General features: G+C 32.0%; 1 protein-coding gene across 3 annotated transcripts; it reads right to left on the bottom strand.

The window, feature by feature from the left end:
* Positions 1 to 1,066: 1,066 nt before the first annotated feature.
* Positions 1,067 to 18,691, bottom strand: lgi1b (leucine-rich, glioma inactivated 1b). 3 transcript variants are annotated; one of them, XM_087275385.1, is made up of 9 exons: positions 18,018 to 18,603; positions 14,902 to 14,973; positions 14,095 to 14,166; positions 13,927 to 13,998; positions 10,499 to 10,570; positions 10,248 to 10,417; positions 7,443 to 7,607; positions 3,502 to 4,568; positions 1,067 to 1,883 (listed from the first exon to the last, which is right to left on the bottom strand). In XM_087275385.1, exons 1-8 carry the CDS (start codon positions 18,206 to 18,208, stop codon positions 3,751 to 3,753), a joined length of 1,632 nt encoding a protein of 543 aa, XP_087131511.1. In that variant the 5' UTR covers positions 18,209 to 18,603; the 3' UTR covers positions 1,067 to 1,883; positions 3,502 to 3,750.
* Positions 18,692 to 18,901: the final 210 nt, after the last annotated feature.

Genomic DNA, 18,901 nt, shown 5'->3' with positions numbered 1-18,901 from the left:
CGTTTTTCTACTTTTGAGTTGTTTTTGAGACAAGTTAATTCAATTCATCTTTATTTCTAAAGCGCTTCACAATGTAGATTGTGTCAAAGCAGCTTAACATAGAAGTTCTAGTAAACTGAAACTATCAGTCCAGTTTACAGAGTTAAAGTTCAGTTTAGTTCAGTTCAGTGTGGTTTAATTTTCACTGTCGAAAGTTAGAACAGCAGGAAAGTATATAAACTAATAACTCTGAGGAGAAAAAATCATTATGTCGAGAAATAAACACGGAAATTGCAATTTAAAATGTGTTCCTTACACATTGAGTACAGTACAATACTGTTTAAATATTGCAATTTTGACAAAAAAGGGGGGAAGGATGGGTCAGAAATGTGAATAATAATCCCACAAATACCTTTTTAATATTCTTAATCTGTAGAGGAAACAAGCATTCGTATTTCATTTTTTAAATGATTTATAATAATTATTATTAATATAATTAGGCATGGGAGGATAACTGTTTTCAAGGTATACCACAGTTTGGAAAAGTCAAGGTTTTAAAACTGCCAACATTTTCTGCTATACCATTCCTACGGTATATGTAAGATTTATTTATTTATATATTTTGTTTTGTTTTAGGGACAACATTATCTACAGCAGAAAAGATATCCAAAAATGCTGTTTTAAATGGTAAATAAATCTGTGTTTTTGAAGCTGCTGAAGACAGCAGAAGTCAATGATTTACTTTTATCATTCAGCCTGACATGTTTACTGCTCCAAAATATTATAAAGGTTTCTCAAAATAAAATATAGTGTGTTCAACGAAGGAAACAAGTTGTTGTTTTTTACCCAGACATTTAAAAAGAAGATATTTTAGAGCAGTAATCACAATACTGTTAAACCATGATATTTTTACCCAAGGTTATCGAACCATCAGAATCTTATACCGGCCCATGACTAATTATAATACAATTTACAATTTTATTTATTAAATTATATTTTACTTTGTTTTTAGCAGATGTTTTAGCTTCATGGAGAGGCACATTGACACACTTTCTATGCAAAATTAATGCATCACAACAAAGCAGGCTTATTTTATTTTTAAGGTTTTATTAGATCCTAAAAAAGTACCAGTAAACAAACTAATCTTCTCTCTCACAGCCACTTTTCCTTACTATTTGCGCAAAAAAAAAACTCCTATGCCTATTGCATTCAGATTATTAAAGAAGTTTAGTCAAAACAAGTTTCTAATCACACCTAATGTGGTTAACGAGTTGTATTTCTGCTTAAAAAAGTAGTTACAAATGTCTTTTTACATCACTGTAAAAATGTAAACAGTTTATTTGGCAGATTGTTATTACGTCAGCAACAGCTAACTGATTTGACCTTTGTTGGCTCCTTGTTATACCTCTTTAGTGACTACACGGCAAGCATGAGAATATGTTAACAATAGCTTTTGTTGAAAGGGGACAAAAAACCAGGAAAGATGAAAAGTGCAGAGCAGATGGTGACAACAGAGAAAGACACACAGGGCGTTTCTAGAGAGGCATTCATCTGGAATTATTATTATTAGCGGTCTAGGCTAGATCATGCATGCACAGTTGAAGTCAGAATTATTGGCCTTCCAGTGATTTCTTTTTCAAATATTTTCCAAATGATGTTTAACAGAGCAAGGAATTCTTCACAGTATTTCCAATGATATTTTTTCTTCTTCTGGAGAAAGACCTATTTGTTTTGTTTTGTTTTTTGCTAAAAAAAATAATCTGTTTTAACTGTTTAAAACATGTTTAAGTCAATATTATTAGCCCTTTTAAGCAATATTTGTTTTCAATTGTCTACAGAACAAATCATCATTATCAAATAATGTACCTGATTACCCTGCACTCTCAGAAATGAAGGTAAGAGAGCTGTCACTGGGGTGGTCCCTGTTCAAAAGGTACACATTTGTACCTAAAGGGTCCATACAGACAGGGACGGATTCAACCAATAAGTGTGGTAAAAAAAAATATCCCCAGGAAGTCTGGGAGTCTCTAAAAGTATAAATTATACCTATAAACAATATATAACATTGTTTACTATCAAGTTTTGTATGGTGAGAGTCAAACTAATCAAACTAACGTAATTAAATATTATTTAAAATAAATAAAAATATATTAATATAATAATTTAATGTTATGTAATAACATTATCATGAACTAAAATATTATAATTATTACATTTGCACAAATTTATCCACCACCTCTTAATCATACAGCAGTCCAGCAGTCAAAAATATAACCATACATAATTATTATTTTTAGCTGTAAATTAATTTTAAGGAAACTAATCATTTAAAAGTGTATATTGCATTAAGATTAAGAAAAGAAGTTTTAGGTGATATAAAAAACATCTAAATAAAAATAATAAAATAGTATAAAGGGTGCATTTTTGGACTGTTGGGCTCCAAAATGAAACACCATTAAAATGTGCTGGGCTTAATAGGTGGAAATGTTTCAAAATTATTATTTGTACTCTTTAGGATGTCTGTGAAAGCCTAGATTATTTATTTATTTATTTTATTTATTTTTTTAACAGAGAAATTGAATAAAATTAAGACATGTCAGTGAGATTATGCTTTTGTTTTGTCGGGAAAATAACATTTATAATTAATCACATTAATGACATGTATACCGCTTTCATTCACATTTGATTTTTACTTATTAAGCAAGAGCGAGAGAAACATTAAAAACATCAACAAATTTGCCTTATTTAAATAATCAACACTTTTAATCTTTGTAATTAGGGCCTGTTATATAATTGTTAGCACTGTATTAATCCTTTTTACTGTAATATATTTCTCATTTGCTGTATGTTTTATTAATTTGATGATGTAAATATATTATATACTTTATACAAAGCTAAAATGCTTTGGCTTTACTGTACAAAATGTCATGCCAATAAAGCAAACTGAACTTGACAGAGAGAGATATCAGCTTTTACCATGTCAATGGGTGCACACGGGTCTTAAATTGCATAAAAGTAAGAGAAATAGTGGACTTAAAAAAAAACTTTAACCCATTGAAAAGAAACAGTGTTAAAGAGTGTCACAGTAAATGGGTAAAAGGTGTGTTTCAATCCAGCTACCACCGCAAGTATTTCAAATCTGTGGGAAGCCCTGCTCAAGAGTACATATTAGTACCTAAAACCACAAAAGTGTACCTCCTAAAATCTTTAGGGTTGGCACCAGTGATGCAGTGGTTAGTGCGTCGACACATGCACTCCAGTGCTCAAGGCGACCTGAGTTCGATTCCTGCCTTGTGGTCCTATGTCGATCCTTCCCCTCTCTCTGCTTCCTGATAATACTCTCTACTGTCATGTACAATAAATGTGAAAACCCCTAAAAAATCATTATAAAAAATAAAGAAATTTTAGGTACAAATGTATGCTTTTGAGGTACCAATATGGACCTTTTGAATAAAAATGTGTATCTTTTGAAAAGGTACCACTGTAGTGACAGCTCTCCTACTTTTATTTCTATGAGTGTGCCTAATTAACCTAGTTAAGCCTTTAAATGTCACTTTAAGCTGAATACTAGTATCTTAAAAAACATCTAGTCAAATATTGTTTACTGTCATCAATCACTTCAAACTATTAGTTCAAACTATTATGTTTAGAAATGTGTGTAACAAAAATCTTCTTTCCATTAAGCAGAAATTGGGAAAAAAGTACACAGGGGGGCTCCTAATTCTGACTTCAACTGTAGCTTCGTCTGTGTCAGGGTCTGTTTTCTGCACCCTAACTGCTCAGGTCGATCATCAAGTGCTCGTAAATCTGCGTCTTCCCTTTAAAGCTGGACGCCAGCAGGAACTCTCGGTTGTCAATGGAGGCCAGTGAAAATGCTCTCGGCGCCTGGACGTTGAGCTCCTGGAAGTGTACGAACTGGCTCTTCTTGGCGTCCCACTGATAGACCTGCGTTAGCGAGTAGTCGCTGCCGAGGATGGCGTACTGCCAGTTGCCGATGGAGACGGGCTGGAAGACCATGGACCCCCGCGAAGGCATTGTCTGTATCTCTATAAACATAGCGCCGTCCCACTTCATCACCTTGGAGTCTCCGATGAAGCGTGTCAGACAGATAAACAGCTCCCCCTTCACCTTGAAGTGTTTGACCGCATAGACGTCCTCCATATCGGGAATGTCCGTCCGCCTGTCGAACTGCTTCTGGCTTCGGCTCCACTGGTAGACGACGGGCCGCTGTGAGCTGCTGGACAAAATAATGTGGGGTTTGCCTGCGATTTCCAGGTACTCCACATCAGTGTCGCGGTACCACGGATGGAGAGACTGGTGCGAGTAGAAGCCATTGCCGTTCCACTTGTAAACCGTAGTAGAGCCGGCCTTGGAGCTGTCCGCGATCACGAAGTAAAACTCGCCGTCCACACGGAAAGTCTCGATGTCATTGGGTTTTCTGATTTTCAGGATGTCGATGTCCTGGATTTTGATGAACTTATTGGCTGAGCTGTCTCTTTTATAAATGTGAGAGCCACCGAACAGTTGAGCGACCACGATGAAGAGGTGGTCATCGATGACCATTGGCTTGCACACCACCGTGGAGGTGCCTACGATCAGAAAAAAACTGCATTAAAAGGATAGTTCAGCACCAATTTTAAACTTTGCCATTATTTACTCATCCTCCACTTATTCTAAATCTGTCTGAGGTACTTTCTTTTGTTAAAAAAAGAAGATATTTTGAAAAATGTTCAACCCAGGATCATTATGGATACTTACCCCTGTATACATTTCTGGAGAGCGCGAAATGCGTTCCAGGATGTACGATTTTTTGTAGCTTTTGTTTTCGTGAATCAACCAGAGGCTGATGTGTATGCTTTTTTAGATCTCAAATTTCTCTGGCGAGTGCCATTCATGCCTGCTGTTCTCACTTAAATCCACCAGAGGCTGCTGTCGACTGACTGACTGACTGACTGACTGACCAACCGATCCCCCCATCGACCCCCTTCTCTAAACACAACCCATAGTGTTTTCAAAAGCACTGATTGACCCACCCACCACCTTCCCTGAACCCAACTGACATTGTTTTGAAAACCAATCCAGAAAAAGAAAAGCCCTTAAGGCAGCCTGATTTTTACCATGTTTTCAGATTATACCACATTCTCACCCTGTTATTTACTTGTTCACTTATTTTTTGCCTTTTGTTTTTGTCTTACCTGCTTTATTGAACCATTCTTTACCAGACTCAAACCCTCTCTGTGTCTCAAGTCTGCCGACGTATGTGGCAAGCTACTTGGCAAACTGATAACAGTGAAAAAGCTTTCCACGCAGATGTAAGCAGTCAGCTGGGGGTGCGAAAATAAACAGAAGCCATTGGCGGCATCATACCACCCCGTAATGTTCATATTAAAGATGAAATGCAGCCCATCGTACCTCTGGCTACAAAACTCGCACTCTCCAGAAATGTATACAGGGGTACATATCCATAATGGGCCTGTGTTGAAAATGTTGGAAACCTGTAACCATTGACTTTCATAGTATTTGTTTTTCCTACTATGAAGACAATGGTTACAGGTTTTTAACATTTTTCAAGATATATTCAATATCTTACTTTTGTGCTCAACAAAATAAAGAAACTCTAAAAGTTTTTGAACCACTTGAGGGAGATTAAATTCATTTTAAGTAAATTTTTTGGTTTAAAACTCAATCAGTCAGTCGCATTAAAACTCTTTTTAATAGTTTTTTGTAGCACTGCAAAACAGAAACATGCAACTGCCTTAAAAAATGCACTTTCTACATTAATATGTCAAATATATCATTGAAAAGGCACAGTATGTAAGGGTTGGTAGTTTAGCAGGGTTATGTTGGGTTGTATTTTGGTCGTTATGCTTGCAACAACAAATAAAAACAAACTACTCAATAATAGAGTGAGATATTTGGTCCCCACTCATGCTGTAGCAGCTCAATTTTATAAAGACGCATGCCAATTGTGGCACCTGTGTTAGTACCCGGTTTGTACCCTTGTAGAAAACAAAATTTTAGATTTCTAGTTTTGAAGCGGTGCAGCACTTCCTTCATCCGGTCTGCATTGTGCACTGTTAATTATATTGGTTCTTAAAGGGGAAACTCACAATTAGGGCTGGGCCCATTCACGATATTATATTGAATCATGAAAAAATTTATGTCAATAACAATAATAAAAGTTGCTCTTTTTTACTCTATATTGATTTAAGAGCCAATCATCACAGCAGAAATGTGCAACAATGGGAATCTAAAAGTGTGTTGATTTTAGAGATGCACTGAATTTTCGGTCACCGAAAATTTATCGGACAGAAATATGTTATGGCATTTAATGGACTCTCTCATTTTTGTGGCTTTAGTCATTGTCGGGGTTCTCTTTTAAATCTAGAAGTGTTTACAACTTATACCGAAATATGTACCGTTATCGTTCAATAAGGAAAATAATTATCAAGATGGCATTTTGTCATATTGTCATATTGAGTCTGGTTTCTCTCAAGGTTTTTTTATTCACTTTCGCCAATTGGTGAAGTTTTTTTCCTTCTCCGCTGTCGCCATTAGCTTGCATGGTTTGGGATCGGTAGAGCTACGCATCGATGGATTTGCTCTCCAGTGTTTAGACCCTCAGTAATGAATTTTAAACCACACTGAGCTGAGCTGAACTGAACTTAAACACTAAAAACTGAACTACACTGTTCCAATTTACTATGACCTTCTATGTGAAGCTGCTTTGACACAATCTACATTATAAAAGCGCTATACAAATAAAGGTGAATTGAATTGAATTGAATATCGCCCAGCCCTACTCACAATAAGCTGAGATCTCCTGTACAATAGCTCTGCGTTCTTGCAGTCCGTTAGAAACTCTTTCATGACCTAGCACTAGTCGGTGGTTGGGGACTCTTAAGCTAAAGTATTATCATGATAGTATGAAGCAGAGTATGGCTAAATGCTGATGATAAACGAAATGTACAACGAAAGCAGCAGAGCTTTTATTAAGCCACTGTCCAGCACTTCCGCTTCTTCTGTTCCTGATCATGCTGAGAAGAAACAGCACTAAAACACATCTTAGGCTTCTGTCATAGTGCTGCTCTTTGCAATCTAACAAAACACACAACATATCAATGCGTTTTTGCTGTTTTACTTATCTAAAAAACCATAAATGATGGGTGTGTGACGTCAATAGCATAAACACACAGCACATGCTCCGTCTCACTAGTCAAAATTTGCTTATTTCTTTGGATTTGGACATTTTTTAAAACATTTAGAGTAATATAAGGATATAAGTCAGCCAAATATTTAACACTGTTGCAGTGGTTTTTGGATATTTTAATGAAGAAAAATCCAAAATATTGTGCCTTTAACATCACTGAAACAATCTACAAAGTCAAAGTTAACTCCTTAAGATAACAATAGCAAGTTTCCACTACTGTGTGTATGTAGGAGGTGTGATGTGTGTCGCTCACTTAATATGATCTCATGATCTCTGAACTCCATATTGACGTGGTCCCATTCCATGAAGTTGCATCTTCCGGTGAAAGGCTGAGCGTAAACCACATACTGATCGTTCCCATAGGAGAAGGCCTCCACGGATATAGACTCAAATGCAAGGGTTTTCTTTAAAGCAAACTCTGCAACAGAGAAAAATAGATTAGTTGATATGATTGTCAAGAATGACTCACTTAAGTGGCCTTGGTAGGTCATATTTCCCAGCAATACAGATGACCATATAACCGCAAAATGCAGTAATGACTCCAATCACAACTGTTTGACTTACAGACTATCCTGTCGCACAACTGTAAACTTCTAAATGTGGGCAATTATGTATTATTAAGCTATTATTTTGAATATGTGTATGCACTGTGCACAAACTGGCCTGAGTTTGTGAGTCTTTATTGACTTCATGATTCAGTTAATTTCTCAGTTTTGTGTATGAACCATCCCAGCAGGCACACAACATCATTGTTGTTAATATTGGGTTAGATTTAGGTCATGGCGTGAGGTGATCCAAATTCAATGTCTAGCCAGTGTCTAAGGACAATGTTATTTTGACATCCAATAATGACGTCAAATCACGTTGATATTTGGTTGATTTTAGGTTGTGTTGGAAAGTGACCAAAATCCTTAACGTCTTATAGATTTAACTATATCGTCCACACAATTTCAAGCTGTAACATCATTAGACATTGATATTTGCTTGATTTCAGGTTGGGCATTGACGTCACCCTGAAGTTGGGTTCTGACGTTAACCCAATTTTCATTTCCGAACAAAATCCAACGTTGCCATGACGTTGGGGTACAATGCCAATATGACGTCATGTTGACGTTCTGTGCCTGCAGGGATGCTTCCAACATTCCTTGCAGATTTTCATATTGCAGAAATACTATATGAAATGGAGTGAATGTATATTAATACATACACTCCATTCACGTTATTAATATAATATAATATAATATAATATAATATAATATAATATAATATAATATAATATAATATAATATAATATTATTATATTATATTATATTATATTATATTATATTATATTATATTATATTATATTATATTATATTATAGTATATTATAGTATATTCTACTATTATATTATACTAATATATAATTATATTATATTATATTATACTTTATTATATTATATTATATTATATTATATTATATTATATTATACTTTATTATATTATATTATATTATATATTATACTTTATTATATTATATTATATTATATTATATTATATATTATACTTTATTATATTATATTATATTATATTATATTATATTATATTATATTATATTATATTATATTATATTATATTATATTATATTATATTATATTATATTATATTTCAGTTGATGTTTGTATATAGTGGTCAAATGTAATCCACCCTACTGCCTAGCTATATAGCTCTAAATAAAATAAAAAAACTAAAGGCCATGGGTAGTCAAGCTTTTTCATACAGTGCGCCTTAACTACATAATCGTCTCCCCTTCAGCATCAGGAATGCCGCTTCTCTGGACTGCTTTAAGAAACTTGACCTTTTTACCGTTGCTTTTAACTTATTGATTATTTTTATCAATTTTATTGTTCAACATTTATTGTCTTATTGTTGTATTTATACTGTTCTTTTATTGTTCTGCTTTATTACTGTTTGCCTTGTATGCCTTGTTGAGAAAAGCGCATTATAAATTATATTAATTCTTTTATTCATTTACTTTACGGCTTAGTCCCTTTATTAATCTGGAGTCGCCACAGTGGAAAGAACTGCCAACTTATTTAGCATATGTTTTATGCAGAGGATGCCCTTCCAGCTGCAATCCACCACAGGGAAACATCCATACACACTCATTCACACTCATACACTAAGGACAATTTAGCTTACCCAATTCACCTATGTCTTTGGACTGTGGGGGAAACCAGAGCACCTGGAGGAAACCCACACATAAAACGCCAACTGAGCTGGGGCTCAAACCAGCGACCTTCTTGCTGTGAGGCGATTGTGCAACCCACTGCGCCACTGTGCTGCCCAATAAAATGTATTATTATAATCATTATTATCATTATTATTATTATTATTATTATCATAATTTTTATGATAATAAATTTATGATAAATATTTTTTCCTTTTTTATATCACTCAGTCCTGCTTTCTACATTTTATCCTGATGCAATCTCAACATTTTGAAAGATTTGTTGGCTTGAATTCAATTCACAACTAAAAATAATGAATAAAACTATTTGGCTTTTAAAATTAAATTTTTATCTGATTTGACTGCTGGACTGATCCATGATTCTGGGTGGGGGGACACATTTGCATGAATGTGATAATTAAGGTAAAACTGTATTTGTTAGACCCTCATCATTCAAAATAATAAATGACATTAACAAATAACGTTAATAATAATAATAATAATAAATTAATAATAAAAAATGTCGTTATATAAAAGTTATTTAGAAACTTTTAGGTATTTATTATCGGCTCCCAGAATTCCTAAGTGGCGGCTTACCAAGCTTATTGATTAAATCCACCCCTGCACATACACATTTACAACCTTAAGGATATCTGGCCACAAATAGGAATGAATCTTGTGTGCTGAGACACAAACTGTTTTTAAGGTGAGCCTGTGCTGAGGATGTGAATGTTTAAAGTGCATTTCTAAGCATTTCAGCAGAAATAAAAATCAGCCTTTTTTAAAAGCAGAGTCTTCCTGCAGATCAGTCTGGCTGTTTTATACTCTAGAGAGTCCAGCGCTCATTTACCTGCTGTAATGCAGTCAAAGGACTGAGGCATGAGGTCATTTATCTTCTTCCCTTGATAGGGTGAAGGCCCACTGCAGTATAACTGATCCACCGTTGCATTAGTGCTGAACATCCATTCCACCAACCACTTCAACTTACAGTCACAACTGAACAAGTTTCCTCTGAGATCCCTGCATGCACACAGGACTTTCATTTACCTTTACTTCTTTCACAGTGCAAAGAATACTGGACTTTATTGGTCAAATACGTACACTTTTGTTAAGGCATCCATTCCTTTGAATATATCTCTGGGCAACGTCTCGAGATTATTGTAGGCGAGACTCCTGTAAAACAAAAATCACTCAACAAATTATTTTTGTTCCTGCTTGTTCAAACTACGTATTAAAAACAAGATTTGAGTTTTTTTGGAGAACTTATTCATGTTAAATCCATTGAAATGCATAAAAACATGAAGGAATTGTGTGGAACATTGCATTTTACCAGTGATGAATACATTAAGGATTGATTTTTTTACATTAGTTAAAGGGATAATTCACCCAAAAATAAAATCTGTCATCATTTGCTCATCCTTCACTTGTTTGAAACCTATTTAAATGTTTTTCTTCTGTTGAACACAAAAGAAGATATTTTGAAGAATGCTGGTTGCTGGCACCTATTGACATCCATAGTAATTTTTACCCTACTATGGAAGTGAATGAGTGGCAGCATTCGTCAGAATATCTTCAACCGAAGAAAGAAAGTCATATTGTCATATCATACACCCGGCGCAATAAGGTTAAAGACGTGTTTGGTGCGATGTGTTGCTATTTTCAGACCAGCGCAACCCTAATTTTCCTGTTTTTCATCATGTTGTTTAAATAGCAAATCCATTTGCCCCACTTAGTGGACTCATGGGAGTTCAGTAGTCCGTTCTTCGTACGTGGATTACTCAGTTAGCTGGATTTGGATGTTGACGATTTGATCCAGGATCGTTTCGTTCTTCAAAGCTGATCCGAGAGTTGTTGTCATAGCAATAGTTCTGGTAGATCAAACCTGCTCGGCAACAGACTCAATTCATATAAACAGGATTAGATCGGCTCAGTTCATGCAAAGAAATACTGAAAGTATATACCAAATGCCGATATTTTCTTACAGTAGTAGTTATATACACTTGGGAAAATAGTAACTATTTTACCTATATATATATATATATATATATATATATATATATATATATATATATATATATATATATATATAAAACTTAATGCTTTTGTGCCATGCGCTTTAGACTTTGCACCTAGTCCTAGATCGTTTAAATAGAGCCCAAAGATTTAAAACCACACTCGGGAGTCATTTCTGGGTGAACTATCCCTTTAACTGCAGTATAAACTAAGAATGAACAATGAATGTACTTCTACAGCAATTATTAATCTGAATGTAATCTCATCATTTACCAATACATTTAATATCCAAAGATGATGTCTGTTAAGCTTTTGTTTTTTTTATTGCATCGTTTTAGTAACATTTTAACTATTATTCACAAAACACATTAAAACAAACCAACAGACGATGCCCATTTAACAATGCAATGCTAAAGAAAGACAAAGTAAATTCATTAATTTATTTTCTTTTCAGCTTAGTCCCTTTATTAATCAGGGGTTGCCAAAGCGAAATGGACCGCCAACTTATCCAGCATGTTTTACACAGCGGGTGCCCTTCCTGCTGCAACCCATCACTGGAAAACATCTATACACACTCATTCACACACATACACTACGGCCAATTCAGCTTACTCAATTCACCTATAGCGCATGTCTTTGGTCTTGTGGAGGAAACACACGCCAACACGAGGAGAACATGCAAACGTCACACAGAAATGCCAACTGACCCAGTCGGGGTTTAAACCAGCGACCTTCTTGCTGTGAGGTGATTGTGCTACCCACTGCGCCAGCGTGCTGCACCGTTCAGCTCCTGTTACGCCATAAATATGATGTTGTGTAGTCTGACTTTTAAGTAACATTTCGAGATTTTTTTGGGGGCAAAGCCAGTGTATAAATTAAATTAAATTAAATTAAAATATTTGTTTATTATTTTATAATTAATTGTGTATTATTTAAATTATTAAATAGAAATAAATTTTACAAATATTGAATATATTTTACAAAAAACAAAACCATATGAATTATTTTAGAAACATTAGTTGCAAATTGCACAAATATAAACTTTAAATGTATTTACATTATTTTAATGAACAATATTTATTCATTATTGTGAAAAACTAAATGTATTATATTATATTATATTATATTATATTATATTATATTATATTATATTATATTATCTTTTTCTAACAGGAATGATACAAGCTCTCTGCTAGCAAAATATATAATATAATATAATATAATATAATATAATATAATATAATATAATATAATATAATATAATATAATATAATATAATATAATATAATATAATATAATATAATATTGGGTCTGTGTCCCAAAACTTACTGAAGTGGTTACTTTTACAACACAGTTTTTTATAAAATATAATGTTTTTATTTTTCACCTTTTCATTTTAGTTTTATTTTATACTTGTTAATGCATAATATTCAAAATAAATGTATTTTACAAATATTGAGTATATTTTACACAAAACACGAAGTTTCATAGACAGTAGTTTTAAAATTCAGTCTGATAATAAACCATTTTATGACACAAAAGAGACCATATAAAAGGAATGAAATAAACTTTAAATAAATGTGTTTAAAATGTTTGTGCATTTAATTAAAACTATAAATGAATATGTTTAAAATGTTTGTGCATTAAATTAAAATTAACTATTTACAATTTTAAAGAGTATTTATGAAATACAGTCCAGAGTTATTATAGTATATCATTATATAGGCCTAATACAATATGATATTTATAAAAATAGCTATAAATATATATGTAAATAGATTTGAAACAAAATGTTTATTTATTGTTCAGATAAAATAACCGTTAAAAACAAAATATTTAAAATTAATTCATTATTATTTAATATACAGCACTTATATTTTTTTTAAGTTAAAAGTTTATTAATATTTTATTAATTGAGAGTTTATTAACAAAACCATCATGATGACACCATTAGACTAAATGGACAAATAAAAACTTTAAATGTATTTTATTTATTTTTATTAAAAAAAATTGTTATTGTGATAAATATAATATAAAATGATATAATAATATAAAATAAAATATAATATAATAGAGATGATATATAAAATAATAATATGTAAATATTAAAAAATGATATATAATATAATATAATATAATATAATATAATATAATATAATATAATATAATATAATATAATATAATATAATATAATATAATATAATATATTCATATTATATATATATATAATATGAATATATATAAAAATAATAATAATAATAAAATAGACACAATGAAATAAAGATAAAATAACAGTAAAATAAAATAAATAAATCCAGTTAATCCTTTCATTAAAAAACATTTTTAATTCTTCATTTTAAACTAAAATAAATCATTTAAATGCTTTAAAAACATTAGCTCATTTTCAATTTGCTAATTAATCCATAGAGTTTGATAATTAATATTATCAAATTATTATAAACATAAATAAATATAGTAATAAATCATTTGTATTATAGAAATTTTGATATACTTACAGGTGAATGAGGGATTTCAATCCTCTAAAGGCATGGGGAGAAATGGACTCTATTTTGTTGTTTTCAATAAATCTGAAATAAAGCGATGCATTTATATTGAAATGGAGAGATACAAAAAGAAGACCGAATGATGAGGATTGCAAACACAACAAATAAAATCAAACTCACAGATATTCCAGATGTGGCAGCCCTTGGAAGGCATCTTCATCAATCAAGTCAAAAGAATTGGCTGTAAACAATCTAGAAAATCAAAGCATACAAACCAAAGTTTCAGTGGTTCGCTCTTCTGGATCTGATATAATGTTTCCCTCAAAACTACAACTACAAAACTATTCTGATCACAAATCATGACTTAAATCAGGCCCAGATACACAATGAAAGTTGTATATGACAATCAAATCTGATGAAGACAAAATAACAACGCCATTCTACCTTCCTGTTTTTAATTACTTTCCTGACATTACACATCTCATATGAAACCCCATCCAATCAAACACTAGTAATCTTCTCATAAATTCTTTCCATATGCTCAAAAACATTACACAATCAGACCTAACACATGGTGAAACAGATTAAAGACTGGTAATATTTTGCATAACAGTGCCAAATCCAGCTGTCAGATTTGCATTTGCTTTTGTGTGAGAGTGTACATTTGCATAGAATCGCATAACTCACTGCCTCTGAGCCGTTCATTTCTAATACTTTGTGTTTGCGATGTGTATGTCTAACCAGACATCGCCTTATTTGTTTATCACGAGGACAAGCCCATGTCCCTCACAGAGCAGCAGCATTGCATAATATTCACACCAATTTAAAGGCTTTGAGAAATTAGACACGCTGAAGAATGTCCCCAAAATGCCCGTATTAAAGGGGGACGGGCCGTAATTGCCTAGAACAAACATTGGACCACTTAACATGGTGATCACCCCATCCTGATACAGAGAAAACACACACATAACACTAAGGGAAACTCACAGAAGCTGAAGGGACGGCGTGTGGAGAAAACTTCCCCCTGCAATCTCACTGAATCCAGACTTCACAAACGAGCTGTTAGGAAAAGGAGGAGTGTAATTTAGATGTAAAGGAGTGTCTGCGCTAAAATAAAAATCTAAACTTTAGATGTTCTATGGTTTCCATTACAAATACCATTTTAAAAAGCATTGAATTTAACAATAAAATCCAGTGTGTTTTAATGGTTTCTAATGTGTGACCAATACAGACTCTTAGAACCATTAAGGTTTTATTATAACTAATGCATATTATATGATGCTTTTTATCATGTTATTTTTTTTTTTAAACAAATCAAATATGTCTTGTGTTGCACAGGTATATTTTTGATATCCACCAAAATGCACAGTTTTGGTCAAAAATATAGATTTCTTTTTTGTTATTGAAAAATCATTTGAATATAAAGTAAAGAAATAAGGTATTTATATTTCAAAAGAAAATATTTTGTACATTTTCTACTGTAAATATATATTAAACCCCGTTTTTTATTAGTAAATTTGTACAGACAACTTGAACACTGATCTTCTCATTATTTCGATTTTTGTAAACCCTCAGATTACAGATATTCAAATCTCAGCCAAATATTTTCCTAACAAAGTATACATCACTGGAAAGCTTATATATTTAGCATTAATGTAATGCATACATGTAATATAAAATGACACCCCACCAAACACTAGAAATCTTCTCAAAAATGATTTCCATTTGCTCAAATGTTAAAATATGTGTCTTGTGTTGAACAGGTATATTTTTAACGTTAACCAAAATCCATTGCTGGGTCAAAATTATAGATTTCCTTTTTGTTATTGATAAATCATTTGAATGGGTGTGTTTTATATATATATATATATATATATATATATATATATATATATATATATATATATATATATATATATATATATATATATATATATATATATATATATATATATATATATATATAAAGAATTTGATATTAACCTAAATGCATTGTTTGGCTCAAAATATAGATCTTTTCTTGTTACTGAAACATGATTAGAATATAAAGTAAAGAAAAAAGATATTTATATTTAAAAATAAGATATTTTGTACATTTTCTATTGTAAGTATATATTAAAACCTGTTTTTTTTTTGTTATTAGTAAAGTCATTTAGACAACTCAAACATTGATTTTCTCTTTATTTAGATTTTTGTAAACCCTCAGATTACAGATATTCAAGCAGTTTTATACCTCAGACAAACATTTTCCTTACCTAACAAAGTATACATCAATGGAAAGCTTATAGATTTAGCTTTAATGTGATGCATATATCTTAAATGAAATGACATCCAATCAAACACTAGAAATTCTTCTCAGAAATGATTTCCATTTGCTCAAACTGTAAAATATGTGTCTTGTGTTGCACAGGTATATTTTTAACGTTAACCAAAATGCATTGGGTCAAAATTATAGATTTCTTTTTTGTTATTGATAAATCATTTGAATATATATATATATATATATATATATATATATATATATATATATATATATATATATATATATATATATATATATATATATATATATATATATAGAAATAAGATATTTATATTTAAAAAGAAAATATTTTGTACATTTTCTACGGTAAATATAAATTAAAACTTGTTTTTATTAAAAGATTCATTCAGACAACTTGAACACTGATTTTCTCATTATTTAGATTTTTGTAAACCCTCAGATTACAGATATTCAAATCTCAGACAAATATTTTCATTACCAAACAAAGTATACATCACTGGAAAGCTTATAGATTTAGCTTCAATGTGATGCATAAATCTAATATGAAACGACATCCCACCAAAACTAGAAATCTACCCATAATTGATTTCCTTATGCGCAAATGTTAAAATATGTGACAAAAACAGTCTTGTGTTGCACAGGAATATTTTTAACATTAACCAAAATGCATTGTTTGGCTCAAAATTAAAGATCTTTTTTTAATATTGAAACATCATTAGAATATAAAGTAAATAAATAAAACATTTATATTTAAACAGAAGAGATCTTGTACATTTCCTACTGTAAATATATGTTGTAACTCATTTTTTTAATTAGTAAATTCGTACAGACAACTTGAACACTGATTTCTCTTTATTTAGATTTTTGTAAACCCTCAGATTACAGATATTCAAGCAGTTTTATATCTCAGACAAATATTTTCCTTACCTAACAAAGTATGGAAAGCTTATAGATTTAGCTTCAATGTGATGCATATCTAATATGAAATGACACCCAAACACTAGAAATCTTCTCATAAATGATTTCCATATGCCTAAATGTTAAATTATGTGACAAAACCAGTCTTGTTTTGCACAGGTATAATTGATATTAACCAAAATGCATTGTTTGGCTCAAAATGATAGATTTCTCTTTTGTTATTGATAAATCATTAGAATATAAAGTTTAAAAAAATAAGATATTTATATTTCAAAAGAAGATATTTTCTACTGTAAATATATATTAAAACTCGTTTTTTATTTATAAATTCATTCAGACAACTTGAACACTGATTTTCTCATTATTTTGATTTGGTAAACCCTCAGATTACAGATATTCATGCAGTTGTACCTCAGACAAATGATAATAATTTATATATTACGATACAAAGCATATATTTAGCTTTAATGTGATGCATATATCTAATATGAAACCACATTCAATCAAATGTTAAAATATGTGACAAAAACAAAGGTATATTTTTGACAATAACTAAAATAAGATTTTTTTTTACATTTAAATTGATACTATATTTAAATAGAAGATATTTAGAAATGTTCCTACATCTTTTTTTAGTCATTCAGACGACTTTAACTTTGATTTTTACATTATTTTGCTATTTTTAACCCTTAGGATACCTCAGCCAAATAATTTCCCATCCTAACAAAGTATACCTCAATAAAAAGCGTTTTTATTCAGCTTTAATGTACATCTTAATTAAAACATATAGATAGTTTTGTGGTCTGGGCTCACATAGGCCCTATTAAAAGACTTGCATTTCTACACTACATTACCACATCATACAGAAGTTGAATATAAAGTGTAGTTTGTATAGACTTACAGTGAGATGACGTCTGGAGGGAAGCTGTGAGGCACAGATCTCACATTTTCACACAAGGCGTTATCTTTGGTGCACGTGCATCCAGAGGGGCATCTCGGCTGTTTGCCTCTTCTGCTCTCCGCAAACAGCAGGACCGCTGCGACCCACAACAGAAAAGTGTATGCTCTTATGCTCCTGTTCGCATATCCCATCCTGCGCGGGTGTGTGTATGTGTGTGTGGGTTTGCGCGGGTGATCAGAGCTGCTCTGCCGCTCGACTCCTTCACTTGTGTCCGTGTGATGAATGTCTGAGTCTCAGTCTGTCAGGCGCTCATCCAGGCGATTCGTTCTGCTATAATGGGCTCAGATTTCCTGTTAGTTGCATGCAGATTTTAATAACAAAACAATTTTTTTATGTGTGTGGGTCGGCATAAAAGAATTTAAAAAAAACAACAACAGTGAAAATGAAAGTGCACGAGAAAATGGAAAGAAAAATCCTACAAGATCACAATGTTTTCCTTGCCGACGCGCGTTTGAGGATCAAACAATTCCTTCAGATCCTGGGAGAATCCCTCTTTTGCATCATGATGTACCAGCTGCTGTCCAATGGTGTTATTACTGTGAATGCGCATGAACCGAGCCCATGAATAAGTGATAGAGAGAATATTCATGAGGCTTTGGAGAGATGCACCTGCGCCCCCCAAGCAATCAGAGCAAGAAACATACTCAGCTTTTATGAAGCTGGCTCTTTATACTTCTTCAAATATTCTTCTTTATATAATGCAATGAATAAATAATGTGTAAAATATTCAGTAGTTCAATTAAATGTATTTACTTGACTTTGTTGCATAATGGCGTTGTAATTATTTTATATTCTTTTTTTCTTTGTATTTTTGTTATTATGCG

The sequence above is a fragment of the Danio rerio genome, chromosome 12, assembly GCF_052040795.2.
Source record: "Danio rerio strain M-AB ecotype USA chromosome 12, GRCz13ab, whole genome shotgun sequence".
Taxonomy (NCBI): Eukaryota; Metazoa; Chordata; class Actinopteri; order Cypriniformes; family Danionidae; genus Danio; species Danio rerio.
Note: the sequence above shows the minus strand (reverse complement) of the source record. Positions and strands in the feature narration are given on the sequence as shown.